Source organism: Manis pentadactyla, chromosome 15 (assembly GCF_030020395.1).
Source record: "Manis pentadactyla isolate mManPen7 chromosome 15, mManPen7.hap1, whole genome shotgun sequence".
NCBI lineage: Eukaryota > Metazoa > Chordata > Mammalia > Pholidota > Manidae > Manis > Manis pentadactyla.
Genome location: NC_080033.1, coordinates 81,543,504 through 81,560,152, shown reverse-complemented (window position 1 = coordinate 81,560,152; position 16,649 = coordinate 81,543,504). Strand labels below are relative to the sequence as shown.

General features: G+C 55.9%; 1 protein-coding gene across 4 annotated transcripts in view; it reads left to right on the top strand.

Annotated features, from left to right (window-relative positions):
• The window catches only part of FBXO31 (F-box protein 31), a 37,524-nt gene that overhangs the window by 5,474 nt on the left and 15,401 nt on the right, over positions 1 to 16,649 (top strand). The window contains exons 1-3 of one of the 4 annotated variants that reach the window (XM_036924192.2): positions 17 to 408; positions 10,606 to 10,677; positions 13,108 to 13,194. In XM_036924192.2, coding sequence (XP_036780087.2) covers positions 60 to 408; positions 10,606 to 10,677; positions 13,108 to 13,194 — 508 coding nt within the window. In that variant the 5' untranslated portion in view covers positions 17 to 59. Of the gene's footprint in view, positions 1 to 16; positions 409 to 10,605; positions 10,678 to 13,107; positions 13,195 to 16,649 lie in introns of those variants that run through there. The other 3 variants (XM_036924193.2, XM_036924196.2, XM_036924194.2) reach the window with 3 other exon arrangements.

The window sequence follows — 16,649 nt, the reverse complement described above, 5'->3', positions numbered from 1 at the left end:
GGGCGGGGCTGCGCGTGCGCACGGCGGCGGCGGCAGCGCGGGCCGTCACTCGGGCCGGCATGGCGGTCTGCGCTCGGCTCTGCGGGGTGGGCCCGTCGCGGGGATGCCGGCGCCGCCAGCAGCGCCAGGGCCTGGCCGAGACCGCGGCGGCCGACAGCGAGCCGGACACCGACCCCGAGGAGGAGCGCATCGAGGCGGGCGCGGCGGCGCTGTCCGGGGCTGGCGTCGGCCGGAGCGCGGGCCCCTCGCCGCCCCCGCGCTGCTCGCTGCTGGAGCTGCCGCCCGAGCTGCTTGTGGAGATCTTCGCCTCGCTGCCCGGCACCGACCTGCCCAGCCTGGCCCAGGTCTGCACCAAGTTCCGGCACATCCTGCACACCGACACCATCTGGAGACGGCGCTGCCGGGAGGGTGAGTGCGCCGCGGGGACCCGGGCGGCGCTCGCGGGCCCCGACCTGCAGCGGCTTGGGGCTGGGTTCCTGCGGGCCCCTGACGAGTCCCGCGCTGGTCAGGGGCCCGGGAGGGGGTGTCCCGGCCGTCGCGGGGGTCCCTCTTCCAAGATGGGACCTGCCGCAGGTCAGGGTCCTCAGGCGGTCCCTGCCGTCGCGGGGCAGTGACTCCGGGGGGCCCTGCTGCAGACCTGGGGCGCTGGGTCGGGCGAAGTGGAGTTGCGGGTGGGGAGCGGAGGCGGGCCCTGCCCGCACTGCGGGCTCAGGGCGGGCTGGAGGCCCCCAGCTGCGGGGACTGGCCGCCGCGGAGCCTCGGGGAGTGAGGGCGGCCGGGGCTGGGCTCGGGCCGGGGCTCGGCTGACGTCTGCCCCTTGGGGGCGGGGCTGAGCAGAGGGTTGAGGGTGAACTTGAGCCGTCAGGGGAGTGTTTGAGTGTCCCCGAGGGCGAGGACGGGGCCGTGCAGGGGCGGTGCAGCTCTCTCGGCGCGGTTTGTGGTTTGTAACAAATCCCAGGAGGAAAGGTTCATTTAATCCAGAGCTCCAGGCTCTCTGCGTTTCAACGTCGACGCATCACTTATGTTCAGTAAACTCTCAAATTTTGATTAAAAGGATAGCAGAACCCAAAAGGAAGAAGTAAAATCCATCAGAGACCATTGCAGTGAAAGACAGGCCCCTCTTTAAATTTTGGGAAACGTCTTTCTCCATGTACACTTGTAGAGTCCTGTACACATTTTTTACTTAAATAGAATCATGTCGTATTCTCTTAGAGACAGTTTAATATTAAAAAAGCTTCATAATATTGCACTGCATACATATACCATAGACCCTTGCTGATAGATATTGAAGTTTACAGTTTTTCCTTGTCATAAACAGCGCTATCAAGACTGCTTTTGTGCATTTTACAGAAATTTGTAAGACTTACATTTACCTTTTAGAACTTTTCAGATTATCTTCTTAGGGTGCACTTCCCAGAGTGGGGACATAGGTCATAGGGTGTGCACATTAATTGCACTTTTGATACCCATTGCCCAGCTGTGGGCAGTTTGCCCCCAGGAAGGCTGCAAGGGAGGGCCTCTTCTCCCAAATCCTCCCCACAGGGGGACTGGCCATTCATCTGACATCTACAGCCACGCTCCGTGGTGGAGACCTGCGGCCTGTAGTTGGCAGGCCAGGTTCCGTTGGAGACCCTGGCGGTGCTGCCTCACCTTCCCAAGTGTTAGTGGGAAGAGCTGTTGCCATAGGGCCGCCTTGAGGGTTAAGTGGCATGACGCGGGTGAAGCCCTCACCCCTTAAGTGTAGCTGATTGATTGGGATGCTTCTTGGCCATTTGTATTCACCTTTTGTGAATTCCCTATATGTGTTTTTTTGTCTCTTATGGAGTCTTTTTCTCACAAATTTGTGTGAGCTCTCTGAATACTAGCAATATTAACCTTTTGTCGTCTATGTGTCCCGTGAGTTTCTTTTGACATTTTAAGACAGAGGCACAGAAAGTTCCACTTTCTCCAGACTCTACGTCTTCATTAGCTTTGTTTTGCATTTTGTGCTCCTGAGAGACCCAGACGTTCCTCATGCTTTGAGGGGTTTCTCCATCAGCCAGCCAGACCTATGTGGTGGTCTCTGGGTGGGTGCAGGGCTGTCTCTGGGGAACCGTAGGGTACGTAGCTCACTCCAGGAACAGAGGGTAACAGACTTGTGTCATCAGGAAAACTCAGGTGTGCCACAGAGTAAAATTAACTGAAGGTGCAGCGCAGGGTAAATTCTTAGAATTGCTAAGGAAATACGAGAAGTGCTGAAGAAGCTGTAGAAAGAAGTTGGGGGACAGACATGGGGTCCTTCAGCCCTTCCCTTCCAGGCATCTTGTTCACGGAGGTGGTCCTACCTGCTAGGACAATGTTCATTTTGAGAAATTTTAAAAAATGAACCAAAAAATGATCCAACAGCCCTATTCCTCGTCACCCCCAGAATACAGCTGTTCAGGCTTTTGTCTTACTTGCTTTGATCTCTGCCTTTTCCTAAGAAAGAAGCTAATGCTCACGTCCCTTCTGATGACCGCTGTTCTAACTGCTCCAGAAAGCAGCCACTGCTGAGGATTCAGGTTACTTGTATATGCACACACCTGTGTTCCCCCCAACACCCAACATTGTTCTGTGGTGGTCTGATGTTTAGAAGCAGATCATACTGGGAGTGTTGTGCCTCTGCTTTTCCCGCCAACTTGGGTGTTTTCTGGCTCTGTCCGTGTTAAGACCTTTCAGTCTGCTGCAGTCTCTTCTTAAATGCTGTGTGGTGGTTCGTAATTTGAAGAGGCCACACTTCATGCCTTTGCTTGCTTTTACTTTTTTCATTATACACAATGTGACAGTGAAGAAAAAATCTCATATTGGTTTCCCTGGATGTAGATGAGTTTGCAAATTTCTCTAAGGAATGTACCAGAAGAGGTGTGGCTGGGGCAGTGGGCTGTGAGATTTGCAGTTTTGCTAGCTACTGCCCTGTCCTTCCCGGAGTGGTCTTACCTGTTACCACCCCGTCACTAGGGCACAGATAGGCAAGTCACGAAAGGTGGAACACAAATGCACGACACGGATCATCATGAGGGAGTTGCAGTTTGGGGTCCAGGTCCTTTATCTCATTGAGTCCTGTGTCTGCTAAGTTCCATCTTTTTAAAAATCTGGGCCAGTCTGGGTGAGCAACAGACTCTTACTTTTATTTGCATATGCCTAGTAACCAGTGAGGTTGCTTATTTGAAAAACATGGTTGTCGGCAATTTAGATTTCCCTCATTTGCTTATCCTTATCCTTTGTCCTTTTTATCCCTGTTGCTAGTTTTTCTTATTGATATGTGGGTTTTATTTATTTAATCTGTTTAATATATTGCAAAACATTTTCTCAGAGTCTGTAGTTATTTGCTTTTCCCTATAGTGACTTTTGGAAAAGTTAAAAGTTACAACATTAATCAAGGTTACAGGTTGTCAACCCCAGGTTATGGAGATGGTAGGCACCCAAGTCTTCACTTTCACTGGCTCATCCTAGTAGTTCTGATTTCCAGCTCCTCTAGGTGCAAAATTGGGTGGTCGGCAATCCCACGGGGCGTTCACGGGTGTCTCATAGCGTGAATCTAATTGTGATTGGCATCTATATATAAGAATTATCATGTATGAGACAAGTCTGATCTTATTTTTCTGACCCCCCTGACTTCATCTTTCCTGAACCAGACCTTTGGTTAGGGTGCGTGTTAATAATAAGGCCAGAGCCAAGTTCATGTAAGTTGGCACGCGGGAGGTGCGATGTCAGGCTGGTTGAGAAGGTATGTGGTCCTGACCCAGAATGAAGCTGCCAGGCGCTGCCCAGACAGCAGTGTCATGGTGGCTCCGTTCCTTAGCGTCTTGGGAGGGTGAGTGAGACTAATTGGTGACTTTTCATGTTTATTACTCAGTGTTTACATTCGCTTTCTGTATTTTGGTCATCGGGTTTCCCAGAACAGAAGACAAGCCACAAAGAGGAAGTGGGAAGGCGGGGGCTGCGCACCCCTGTTCTGTTGCTACAGAGAATGCTGGGCCATGATGGCCTTTCTGGGCGTGGACAAGGCACCCGTATTTAAGAGGACTTCCTACAGTGCTAGGCTGATCCCGTTTCCTGAGGAGCTCATGGCTTCCAGCATCCTAGCAGTAAGAAATCAGCTACTTTGATAGCACCGCGGCCTTCTGAGCCCCTGCATGTTGGAGGGCTTAGACTAAGTATTTCCTAGTGGTATTTCTTCAGGCAGGTGGAAGAAAGGTGCTTCTGAGGAGCCGAACCTGTGCTCCTGATTTGTGGGGCAAGCCTATAACAGGCGGTGGCGTTCCCCTCTTGTGGGGGAAAGCAAAGCAAACCAAGCCGGTCTGCAGGCAGTGCAGCAGGGTGGGGTGAGTGCTTTTTGATGCGTCACCCCCTGGGCTGCAGGCAGCCTCCTGCCTGGACGTGGGGCTATAAATAAGTCCTCGTTTCCCAGAGTACTCAGGGTGGCAGCCAAGTCAGTCAGCTTGCCTTTGACCCTGACAGGGCTTTTCCTCGTTAATACTCCACCATTTTGCCCATGGAGTTTGAAACGCTAGCCAAGTTTAACACTGTTCGTGTACGCAATACTTCAGGTAATGAGTTGAGCAAATTCGGATCATAGTTCTGAATGAGCATACTCACATAATGACGAAAGAGAATTGTAAAAACAAAAGAAATGCTCATATGTGTATTGTTTTCTCCCCACTGAACTTGAAATATTGAGACACAACGATTTCATGTTATTCAGCTAAGATCCTGCCAGTGTCAGGTTTTGGAGTTATAATATTTAATTTGCCCTGTTCTTCCCTTGATGGTAAGTGTTTTGACCATATGGAATGATATTTGTATAATATTTTGATCGGTTGTAAGTGTAAAATGAGTCTAAATTCCATCGTAATTTCCTTTTCTAACAATGTATATCTTGATTAAAAATGGTAAATTAAAAGCCAATATTCAGTTCTGTTTTTGCATGCAGAAGAAAATGCTGTTTCCGTTCTGTCAGATACACGGTGTGAAATATGAGAAATGTGGCTTTTGTTAAATATGGTTGAAATTGGAAGGGTCATCTTGGGAAGAGGTGAAATGGGTGAATGGTTGGTTTTAATGCCGGCTTTAGGAATATTTCATGATTCCTGTTCGTGGGTGCTTATGGAGGCCACTGGTTTTGGTGGTGAGTGGGCAGGTCAGCAGTTGTATAAATAAACTGTCCAGGTAACAGAAACACACGTTTCTCAACCATGGGAAGAAGAGGCCAGACTCCTAGACATTCAGCAGGATCTCAAAATTATAGGGAAAACCTTTATTCTTTCTTTCTGCTTTGCTCATTGGAAGGACTTATAGTTGTATTTTTGCAAATTTAATCTGCTTTATAGAGAAACCTCATACTTTCAATGAGCAAAGTAGAAAAGAAAAAAGGAGCATGGGGCCTTGTGGAGAATATTTTTAAGACTTCCTTGTTTTTTTTAACCATAAGAAAATGAGCTAGAAAGTGAATCTGGTGCCCAGAAAGCATTGGTAAAGATTTTCACCTTGGCCATATTTAAATGGACAGACATGGTGCTTGGCAGAAAGAATCGATCAGTTGTTTGAGGTCCAGACACTGCCATTTTTACTGTTTTGTTGTGTTTATGAAGTCACTCTGTAACGCACTTGAGGATCTGGGTTGGTCTTTCTGGCTGAAAGGGGGTGCCAGTGCCAGGGCGCCCTCGGAGAAGGATGTGTCCTCCCAAACCCAGTGTCCCCCAGGAGCTGGCCTGTGCTTGGAACGCATGAGTCAGCATCCTCAGCCCATGATGCCGCCACTGTCCACCTAGTGGCGATGGAGAGGCCAGTAACCCCAGAACCCAGGCCTGCCTGTTGAGTGCTGGTGAGGAGTCCGCAGTGTTAGAAAAGGTCCGGGGGGACGACTGCGGAGTCAGATGCCGGGCCTCAGCTCCTGGTCGCAAAAGGGCGCAGTGAGCCCGAGTGGGTGTGTGCACACTCGGGGATCGGGCGTCTGAGATGACGGATGGGCCTCAGTGGGAGCGGGTCTCCCTGAGCCCCCGGGTTCCTGTTGTGGGAACCGGAGTGGGTCCGAGTCTTGGGGCTGGAATTGCAGGCTTCCCAGGGTTCCTGTTGGCACTGAGGAGGCTCATCTTTGCAGGGACTTGAGTGGCTGGGAAGGTCGCGTTGATCGCGTAGGTGGTTTCAGCTGTCCCCCCAACGTGAGCGTCCAGATGTTCTGGGTGTTGGGTGGGAGGTGCCTGTGGGCTGCATCCAGGCATGAGCTTTTACCTTCTTTCCATCCGCCGATGAGCTGCCTGCAGACTGTTTCCCCAGATCTGCCACATTGTGAAAAAGTAAAAAGGCACTTCCTGCAGGTACGTAATAGCTAAGTGAAGCCGCGTGCCGGAGGACACGGGTTTGCAGGCAGGGCTCTGCCACTGGGGGGCTGTGCTTGGATATCGCTGGGGGCAGCTGTGTCAGGAGGCCTGGGGGGCTGGCTCCCTCCTGCCAGGTGCCCCGCCTGGGCGCCCCTGGTGTTGTGTGAGCCCTGCCCCGCCCCCCTGCTGGGCTGCCTGCACTTGCCCACCCCTGGCATCCAGTCCCTCCAGGACCCGGAGAGAACCTCCCTGCAGGCTTATCTTGTGTGCCCACCTGCTTGCTGCGAAAGGCAGACGGTGTCTCAGCACGGCCTTTCCAACATGGCAGGCCCCCCATATGTGGCACTGTTGGGAGAACGAGGCTCTGACTGCAGTCTCCCAGTGCTGGCTGGGTGTGCAGGATGAGGACGCTGACGTCTTTGTGATCTCTGTTCCCCAGCTAAGTGTGTGCAGACAGGTGCCAGTCACAGCTGGGCTCCGTGCACCTGCACTTCCCTTCCAGGCAGGGGCCTCGGGCAGCAGATGTGTGTTGGGTGGGTTCTCCTGAAGGGGTGGGAGAGTGGACAGGAGATAGAGACAGCACCCCTGACCCGTGCCCGCCCAGAGACGGACAGGGCGCCATGCATGTGACCTATGCCAGGGGGCTGGCAGTCCCTGGAACTGGGGTCACGTGAGGATGCAGCCTCAGGTTCACTTCACTCAGGCCAAATGACTGGGCTGTTCTTTCCCTCTTGGCAAAACATTTTAAAAATAGCTGTTTGGAAATGTTCTGATCAGAATATTTGAAGTGGCAGCTCAATTTCTTTTTATTGTGGTAACGCTGCGTAAGGTATAGTTTAATAATTTTTAGGTGTCCAGTTCAGCAGCATTAAGGACATCCACAGGGTCGTGCGGCCACCGCCGCTGTGTCTCCCCACACCGACTGTCCCCATCACATGCCAGCTCCCCACCCCCAGCCCCTGGGGACCTGGGACCACCACTCTACTTTGTCTCTATGAATCTGACTCCTTCAGGGGCCCTGGACAAGTGGAATCTACAGTGTTTGTCCCTTCAAGTCTGTCTTATTTTCACTCAGCATCGTCTCACCCGTGCTGTGGTGTGTCAGGACCGCCTTCCTGTTTAAACGATAGTTCGTTGTATGGATGGACCGGAACCTGTTGACCCATTCATCTGTTGGTGGACACTTGGGTGCCTCCACCTTTGACCCTTGTAAATAATGCTGCTGTGAACGTGGGTGTGTAAGGGTCTGTGTAGTGCCTGCTTTTGGTTCTTTCAGGTGTGTACCTGGAGGCAGGGTAGTGGCTGGGCTGGGCGGTGATGCTAATTTAATTTTTTGAGGAAACACCTTACTGTTTTTCAAAGTGTGATCATTTAATTGGATAAAGTCCCCCAAGTCCAGCGCACCCATTTTTCTCCCGCTTCCCAACTTTTTTCCACTTTGTTGCTATCTTTGGAGCAGGCAGACACCTCCGAACAGTTTCACAGACTACTGTCCATAGCAGATTGGTGGGGGACCCTGCACGGACAGCCTGGAGCCCCAGCCCCTCTCTTGTGGGGCAGCACTGTCTGGCGTGTGCCTACCCCTCGCCTCGGGTAGGATGTGTGCGGGGGGTGGAGCTGCCACTTGATGGTTTTCGTGGAAGAGGGGATGCATGGTGCCCTGGCAGGCTCTCTGGCCGTAATGCTGTGTTCTGGGGCACATTTCCTTGATGCCATGTGGGAATGTTTATATGAACGATCAGAGGATGTGGGGTTGTGCTCAACTACTATATAAAGAGAAGGTTTTCCCATCATGTGGGAAATAGGGAATGTTTCTTGCTGTAACAGTCGGTCTGAGTGCCATTATTCTACATGGGTGAATTTATTGTGACCTTTTGGGAACATTAGGAAAGTCACTAAGGATTGCTGTGTCCGCGGCACTGCGTCGTGATTCCCTTCCCTTCTGACTGTCTGTGGTGCTTCTGTGGCTGTTTAATCTGGCGGTGCGCGTCTCCTGTATGAGGTTAGCAGTGCCATTTCTTGACACAGTATATAGAGATTCTTCGTGGCATCGTCCTGGCTAAAAATAGAATCATTGAGAAGCCCAAGTGACTGCTGAGAGGCATGTGTTGTTTCTGTCAGGTTGGAGTATGCATCAGACTAAAATACAAAACTCACACAGCAGGTCAGCAGCCCTCAGCCACCTTCGCACGGGAGGTGCAGGAGAGGGTCTCGGCGCCCCACAAAGGCCGGCCTGGGCCTTGCTGACCACCGGTTCAGGCTTCAGAGCATCTCGCCTGCCACTAGCACCCACTGGGAAGTGTGCCCTTCAGAGGGGACCCCCCCGGTGGCACAGCCGCTGGGTCAGCGCGGGGCAGAGGCTTGTCTGCGCCTGTCCCGTGCGGGAGCCAAGCCAGGAGCCGGCCTCTCAGACCACTCGGAAAGCGAACTGAAGCACCAGTCTTGTTTGCGGTAACAATCTTGAAGAGCATCAACTGTTCAAGCCAGAGGACGCAGACGTGTGTTTCTGGAGAGCCAGCCAGAGTAGTGACAGCCGCCCGGTTTTTGGGAGGAGCCCCTGGCTAGCTCAGCACTGCAGAGCTGCCGTGGTGGAGTTACTTCACGGGGAGCAGGACCCTCCCCGGGAGAGCAGGGTGCAGCGGCTGTGCCAGTCTGTTCTGCAGCCAGGCTGGCTGTGGACCGTTCAGCTGGTCCGCAGGGTGGTCTGCAGGGATTCCGGCCGACTGGTCTCTGCTGGCACCTCGTTTCCCTGCTGTGTCACGTCATCCCGGCCCTGGATCCCCAGACAGCGTCGTCCAGCTCCCCAGGCTCCCCCAGCTTGCGTAGTCCTCTGGAATGGGCCCATGCGCTGTCCGGCATGAGGGCAGGACGGGTGTTTCTGCCTGACAGCGAGCAAGGCCATGGATCTCGGTCTTTGGGAGGCTTTGGCCCCACACCAGCCCTTCCCCAGTGGAGGCGGGGCAGCAGGCCCTGCAGGTCAGAGAGGGGCCTGTTCACCCTGGGTGCATCTTCAGCTTCACGTTGTCACTATTGAGATCCTACAGTCAACGCATTTTGGTTAGTTCCCTCCATTCAGCTGAAATACCAGGCCTTGGGAGGGTTCGGGCGCTGTCAGAAGTGCTGTGGTTGGGCTGCACAGTGGTTTGCAGCTGCGGCCGGGCAGCATCAGAGGAGAGACTGCCGAGCCACAGGCTGGCCTGGCCTGGCTTCCCTCCCGCGATGGGGCACAGTACAGGCCTCGGGGTGCTTGCCACCGCAGCAGAACACCGGCATCCAGTGTGAGCACAGTGGGCCCTGGTAGTGATGACCATGGGGTCCCAGGCCCCCTGCTCTGTCCCATCAGGTGCCTGCAGAGTGCACCCCGGGTCCGTGCTCACCTGCGTGTGGCGTCCCCATCAGGCTTCAGTTCTGGGTCCCTGGCACAAACTCCTGCTCTGCTGTGCAGGCTCCTTGCCTCTCTGCACCTATTTCTCACCCTTGAAGAGGAGGTGACAGTGGCATCGGCCTCGTGGGCCTGCGGTGGGAGCCCGGCCTGGGGCCTGGTGCGCAGATGGTAGCGTGAGGCGGACGCCGTCGTTGTCGGCTCTGGGCCGGCGGGCAGCTCTGTGTCGGTGCGGACGGGCACACCGCAGGCTTTCCTTTCGAAGCCTCTCTGAGGCTGGGGAAGGCCCTGAGGTTCGGTTAGGAAGTGCATGTGGGCAGGGCAGGGAGAGGGAGGGTGCTGTCAGCCAGGCAGGGGGAGGCCAGGGGGTCGCAGGTGTGGGGAACCCCTTTTGCTGGCTGTGGTCGAGGGCAGGCCGATGAGAAAGGGACAGTGCACAGGGTGTCCTCCCAGCGTTCGACCTGTGGCTTCGTGCAACAGACTCAGTGGCAGGACGAGCCCCACAGCCTCTGGGGGACCCTGGCCGGTGCGGATCTCTCGTGCGTGGGGCTGTGCATCGTTCCCAGAGCGCTGAGTCTGTGCCGCGCTGCATTCAGAAGCTGGCGGTTGTCTGATCCGGGCTCTGAGAGCTTCTCGGACAGACCGCGCAGGGTGCGCTCCCACGGAGAGGCTGGCTCAGCGGCCCCACAGGGCTTTGCTGGCGAGCGAGGGCGTTCGCTGAGTGTGCAGTTCCGTCGGGTCTCCGCGGCGAAGGACAGAGTGACTGGGAAAAGGCCTGGGCTGTGGCAGGCCTCCTCCTCCTCCCCGCCTGTGTCCGTCAGTCTGTCTCTTGCTGTTGCTTTGTGATTTCTTGACTGTGATTCCCAGCAATGTTTCTTGTTACAGAGTATGGCGTGTGTGAGAACTTGCGGAAGCTGGAGATCACGGGCGTGTCTTGTAGAGACGTCTACGCGAAGCGTAAGTCCCTGGGCTTTCATCCATCATTAACTTCGCTCCAAAGGCAGACCCCGAGCCAGCGCCGGCCGTAGGCGCTGGCGGCCACCGACCCCAGCCCACCGCTCCGTCCTGGGACGCCTTCTCGAGTCGTTTCGGCACTTTAGAGACAGCATGGCGGTGCAGACTGACGCTGGGAGGGTCTCCTCTCCCTTCCTGGGCGTCTCGCCCTTGTTTTTCGGCCCATCACAGATCAGGGCGTCTCTTAGTAGGTGTCAGGGACCCTCAGGTAAGAACGACATGGTGGCCTGGAAGCCACTCTGGCGCCTGCGTGGTTTCCTTCCTGTGGCGTCTGGGCCCATGGCTGGACGGGCAGTGCTGGGAAACGAGGCCTTGCCGCTTCCCTGGCCCCAAGGCCGCGCACGGTCGTCCTTCCTTCCTGACCCCGTGACCCCGTGCGCCCTCCCCACGCTGCTCCCCCTCCAGCTCTGGCTCAGCCCTCCCTCCGCTGGGCTTGTCTGCCCCCATCCCTTCCCTGTGCTTTCTGGCCCGGTTCTTGTTCTCCGCCCCTTTGCCTTCCAAGCCACCAGACACCCCCGTGCTCAGGGTCCCCCAGCCCTGGGTCCTCCCAGCTGGCCTCTCTGCGGTGCCTGTCTCACGAGGCAGCGAAGGCCACGTTCACAGCAGGCCGCCCTGAGCAGCGGTCCAGCACGTCCTGTCTGGGTGGGGGGTGCTAGGGCACCAGGGCTGGGGGCTGAAGGGCAGAGCAGCAAAGACGCTGGGGACCTGCTTCCTTGGCCTCAAGTTGACCCATTGACCTGTCTGAGGGACCTCAGGTGTTCATATCCAAGCCATCTTGGTCTTCACATTCTTCGAGCTTTGAACCCAGTTCTCCACTGAAAACTTGGTCCAGGGGACTCCCTCCGAAACCCCTTCCCAGGAGCTGAGGGCCGCGCTCTCCGTGGGAAGGGCTGTGGTTCAGGGCCGGGTGGTACCCCGTGGGTGTCCCCAGTCCCAGTGGGCGTGTTACTCAGAGCTCCTCCAATGTGGCCCCTCCGCATGGCCGCGCCCTCCCAGCTTGGGGGCACGTGGTGCTTCCACACGGCGGCGGCTCTGCTGGGGGCACGGTGGTGTTTCCGTTCTGTGGGTCCCTGCACAGCCCGGCCCTACCCTCCCTCGCTCCGTTGCTCACCGGCGCTCAGCGCCTTAAATCTGGCCGGAGCCTAGATCCGAGGAGCGCCGCCTGCTGTCGCTTTGGTGTCAGGCTTCACGCTCCCGCTGCAGCAGCCTGTGTGCGTCCCCTACGGAAAGGCTCCCTGACGTTTTGGGGGGGTCAGCTAATTTCTGTGAGTGTGGGACACGCCACATTCTTACCATCTAACTACTTTTTGAGTTTGTTAGGCCGTTTGATGAAATCATTTCAAAGCATCATAAAGACGGATTTCTGTTTAAAGCCACGTCCTAGAGGGAGGCAGGTGCTCGCGCCTGCCGGGCACCTGGGAAGTAGGGCACACGTGGGGAGTAGGGCCCCGGGATGCTCATCTCTGCCCAGGGCCCTTCCTGGCTGTCCCGTGGAGGGGATGTCTGGGCACCGAGGGCAGGCAGGTGGGTGTGCCTGAGCAGGAGGTGGGTGGAGTGAGGCAGGGGTGGGCAGGGAGGGGCTGTGCCCGGTGAGGTGGGCACACATGCACGTGTCCACAGTGCTGGGGGTGTTCATGGCAGACGAGGACCCCGGAGATGCCGTTGGCCTCTGATCGTTGATCCCTGGAAACCCGGAGAGTAATTCCCGTCGTCTGTCATGTAGTCTCCTCAAGTGTTTGATCTGCCCCTGCCTGAGCGGGCTCGTCTTCATTTTCTCAGCGCAGGAGCCAAGCTGTTGTGGATTTTCTCTGAGGCCCTGTCCGGAGGTGGTCACTTGGCTTCTGGAACTGGGGGGTAGAGGAAAACGACCTTACTTTCTGGCCGAGGTGGTCGTCGGCCAGCCTCGGCTTGGAAGTGAAGAGGTCTGACTGGTTAGAGGCTGGCAGACATAGTCCTTAATCAGAGACAAACCACACGGCCAGACAAAGGAAAATGCCAGGTGTGCCCTGGGCAAGGTGGAGGTGTCAGTGGGGACACAAGCGTTCTCTGCACAGTCACCCTAAATACCCACAAGCTGCACCTCTCCCATCGCGCCTCTGTGGGCTCCAGCGGTCCGTGCGGCAGAGGCAGGAGGGTGAGCACGGGGAGGCCTGAGCCCGCCTGCCATCAGGGGCTCCCGGTGTGACTTCGTTGACTAAAAGGAAGGTTCACCCTCGCAGTTTCCTTCCAGCCAGGCCTGCGTCTCTGACAAACGCTTGCCTCCCCGGGGGCTGGGTTGCATCTCTGAGGGAATGCATGGGGTCGGCTGGGTGTGGGCGCCATGTCCAGCTGTGAAAGCAGAGCCCCCTTCAGCTCTGTCCTGTGTCTGTTCAGGTATAAACCCTCGTGTGAAGTCAGGACGGTTCATGAAAATTCTTCCCGATTACGAGCACATGGAGTACAGAGATGTTTACACCTGCCGTACGTACCTCCCGCTGGCTTTGGTGTTTGCTGGCGAGCACGGCTGAGCAGCTGCATGGAGGGGCCCTAACTCGGCACGTGTGGCTTTGGTCCCCAGAGCGAGCTGACTCCCTGGCTTCCCCTCTCTGCTCACCTTGCTGCCCCTTCTCTGTGGCCCAGCCATGCCAGGATTGCGCCTGGGCGGCAGCCCGGGGCAGCTGCACACAGGGGCCGGGTTTCTGCAGCAGTTTTTGGGTCTGGGATGTTACCAGCGAGATTGCATCTTTAACGTTAGTGAGGCCGAGAGCAGAGAAAGAGTAGAGGCCTTAAAAACGTTCCTTCTGAAGTGAGATGTAAGTGGTTTACTTCTGGGCTTCCTCAGTCACATTTTAACAGCATATGTGCATTAAAAACATCACGTACACAAATAGACCCACACCAGACAAGCATATGTAGAAACGTGGTCATTTAGAACCTGATTCCCCCTTTCCCTGGCATTACCGCGCTCCAGACCTTGTCCTCAGCATGTCCCGTGGTGGCCAGCTGGCTGCTTCTATTGGGCTGAGCTGACATGGAGAGTGCATATCCATTGTCACGGGAGATATTAAAAGCGTTCTATGCTGGAAGCTGTTTCTGGGTCTCTGGAAGCACAGGGGCCCCCTTGCTGGTCCCCCGGCTGCTCTGAGTGTGCCCGCGTCAGCATCTGTGTGGAGCCCACCGCTTCTGAGCCTTATCGGTGCACACTTCCTAACAGAACTGGCCTAGAGAAGAAGGGATAGTCACTCAGAGAATGTCTCCTAACCCCGTTCAGGGTCTGGGCACGCGCTGAAGTGTGCTCGCTGTCCACTTGGGGGACCCTGCTGGAGTCAGTGCGGCGGTACCTGCGCGGGTGTCTGGGCCCCGTGCATGGCTGCGGACACCGTCGGAGTTCCTGTGTCACCCCAAGGGGACCGGGGCTTGTCAGGAGCGGGGCACCGTCACGAGAGCTGCTGAGAGGTGGGCTGGCCTGCTCTGAAGGTGTGTGTCCTCTTCCTGCCCAGAGCCCCCTGGGGAGCAGCCTCTCTAGATCAGTTCATCACGGTGCACCCTCTGCTGGGCAGCCAGTGAGCAGAGGTGGTGGGCATCCAGCCTAGTGGGAGGCGGATGGGAACCATTGGGCCACCACACGGCTGTGCCGGCAGGAGCCGCGGGCGCCGGCTCAGATAGGAAAGGATGGGCACTGCCCCGTGCTCATCACACCCATGTCTGCCATGGGGCCCTTCAGGGGCAGCCACCGGAGCTCGAGCCACTCGGCTGCAGTCTGGCTGTGAGGTCTGGCCCGCCCGGGAGGTGCCCTCCTCAGGGCCAGCAGCCCCTGTACTCGGAAGGCTGGGCCACAAGCCCAGGCTCCTCACGGGGCCTCTGGGAGATGACTTCGAGCGCCTGGACGTTCAGCCGTGCACTGTGGTGCTCCTTCCCCGGCTGCCTGGGTGGCAGCTTTGTGGCAGACCTGCTCCGTTGCAGGCTGCTGTGCCCTCTAAGGCTGGCATGTGCTTGTAAAACTACAGCTGTTACGGAAAACTTGGAAGGTCCAGAGAACTGTGAGCAGAACAGTTGTGAGCAGTGGCCGCCTTTCTCTGTGGACATAGCCCAGCCGAGCCGTCTGTTAGCTCCATGGCCGGCTGGTGCTGGGACTACTGAGGAAAAAGTCCCATGTTTGAGAAAAAAACAGTTTCAGCCCCAATTTGAAGCCTCCATATGTCCAGTGTCAGCTCAGGATTTGCTCCCTAACAACATGAGAACAGAGGTTAGTTAGCTGGGCCTTCCAGGAAAATCGGCTGTGCCGCAAGGCTGGTGAGGGACCTGGGACCTGGCATGCTCTGTGTCCCTCCCCACTTGCGCTGCTCCTGGGGCCGGGGAGACCTGGTCTCTTGGAGACCCCCGGGCCGTGTTCTGTGGGCCCGAAGAGGGTGCGGCGCCCGCCGGAGGAGTCGCCTCGGCTTTAGCTAAGGGCTCGGGTCCTGGCGTTGAGGAGCCCTGTGGCCTCAGATTAGCTGCTTCTACAATATCACTTTAGTTCATTTTTCTCAGTATCAGGTTGAATGTTTCTGCCTGACAGTCTTGCTGACTCCGTAAGGCGTTGGGAGCAGCACGGCGGGCGTGTCGTCGTCGTGATGTATCTCACGCGTGTCCCTGTGCGCAAACTGATGCGATGTCCAAGTGCACTTTGAACTTACAGATGACTCTCCGTTACCTGTAGTGCCCTGGGTTCTGAGGTTCAGACCTAGACTTCTGGCAGTGCCCCAGATTGCTCTAGCGGCGACAGGGAGTTGGGTGAAACGTGGCTCACCGCAAAGAAGGGAATCGACAGGCCGCATTTAATCCCCCAGCACTAACGACACGGGCTGTTCAGCTGCGCGGGACAGAGTCTGGTGGGAAGGGCCCCTCCGAAGTCCCGCTGGCCAAACAGAGCCAAACGCATTTGGGCGGGGGGTGCAGTTCCTGGGGAAGGAAGGAGGCCCCCTGGGGGTGTAAGGCCAGGAAGGTGCACCTGGGGAGAGGGAGCGGGCCTCCAGTGGGAAGTGCCTCTGGGAGGGGAGACCGCTGCTGGGCGCCTGGTGCAGCTGATGCGTCTGCTGTGTCTTTTCTGATCCTGCTGTGTATTGGCTTGTATCCTGCAACTTTACTGAGTTTGTTTATTCTAACAGTTTGTGTATGTGGAGTCTTCAGAGTTTCCTGTGTATAGTAGTGTCATGTCACCTGCAAATAGTGACAATTTGACTACTTCCTTACCAATTCGGATGCTTTTTTTTCCTTTTTCTTGCCTAATTGTTCTGTCTGGGACTTTCTGTTGAATATGGGTTGTGAGAGTGGGCACCCTTGCCTCATTCCTGCGCTTAGAGGAGAGACTTGTGGATTTTCACTGGTGAATGTGGTGTGAGCTGTGAGTTTGTCATTTATGGCCTTTGTTATGTGGAGTCATGTTCTTTCTGTACCCATGTTGTTGAATTTTTACCATGAGTGGAGGTTGAGTTTTGTCCAGAGCTTCTTTTTGCATCTCAATAGAGGTGATCTTACGGTTTTTAGCTTTCCTTTTGTTAATGTGGTGTGATACATTGATGGACTTTTGGACATTGAACCATCCTTGCATTTCTGGAATAAATCCTGTGGCAGGGCAGGGCGAGGGTCGAATGTGAGCGTGAGGGGAAGTGCTTGAGCATGTGCGTGGTCCTCACTTTGAAAACAGCTCCCCAGCAGGGCCCCGGGTGTTAGAAGGCGACTGTCAGCCCACCTCCATCCGACTCAACCCCCGGAGTTCCCGTGTGACTCCAGGGGGCACTTCAGTCTGGACGTAGCCTGGGCTCGTCGAGGCTCTCAGGTCACCTCTGCTGGGCTCTTCTGGATGGTTGCACTTGTTTTGAAATGTGTGTTATCAAACAGGCTTCCATTTGCGTCAGGGAATCACTGGCCCCAGGTCAGCCTGCTCGCAGCCTGGC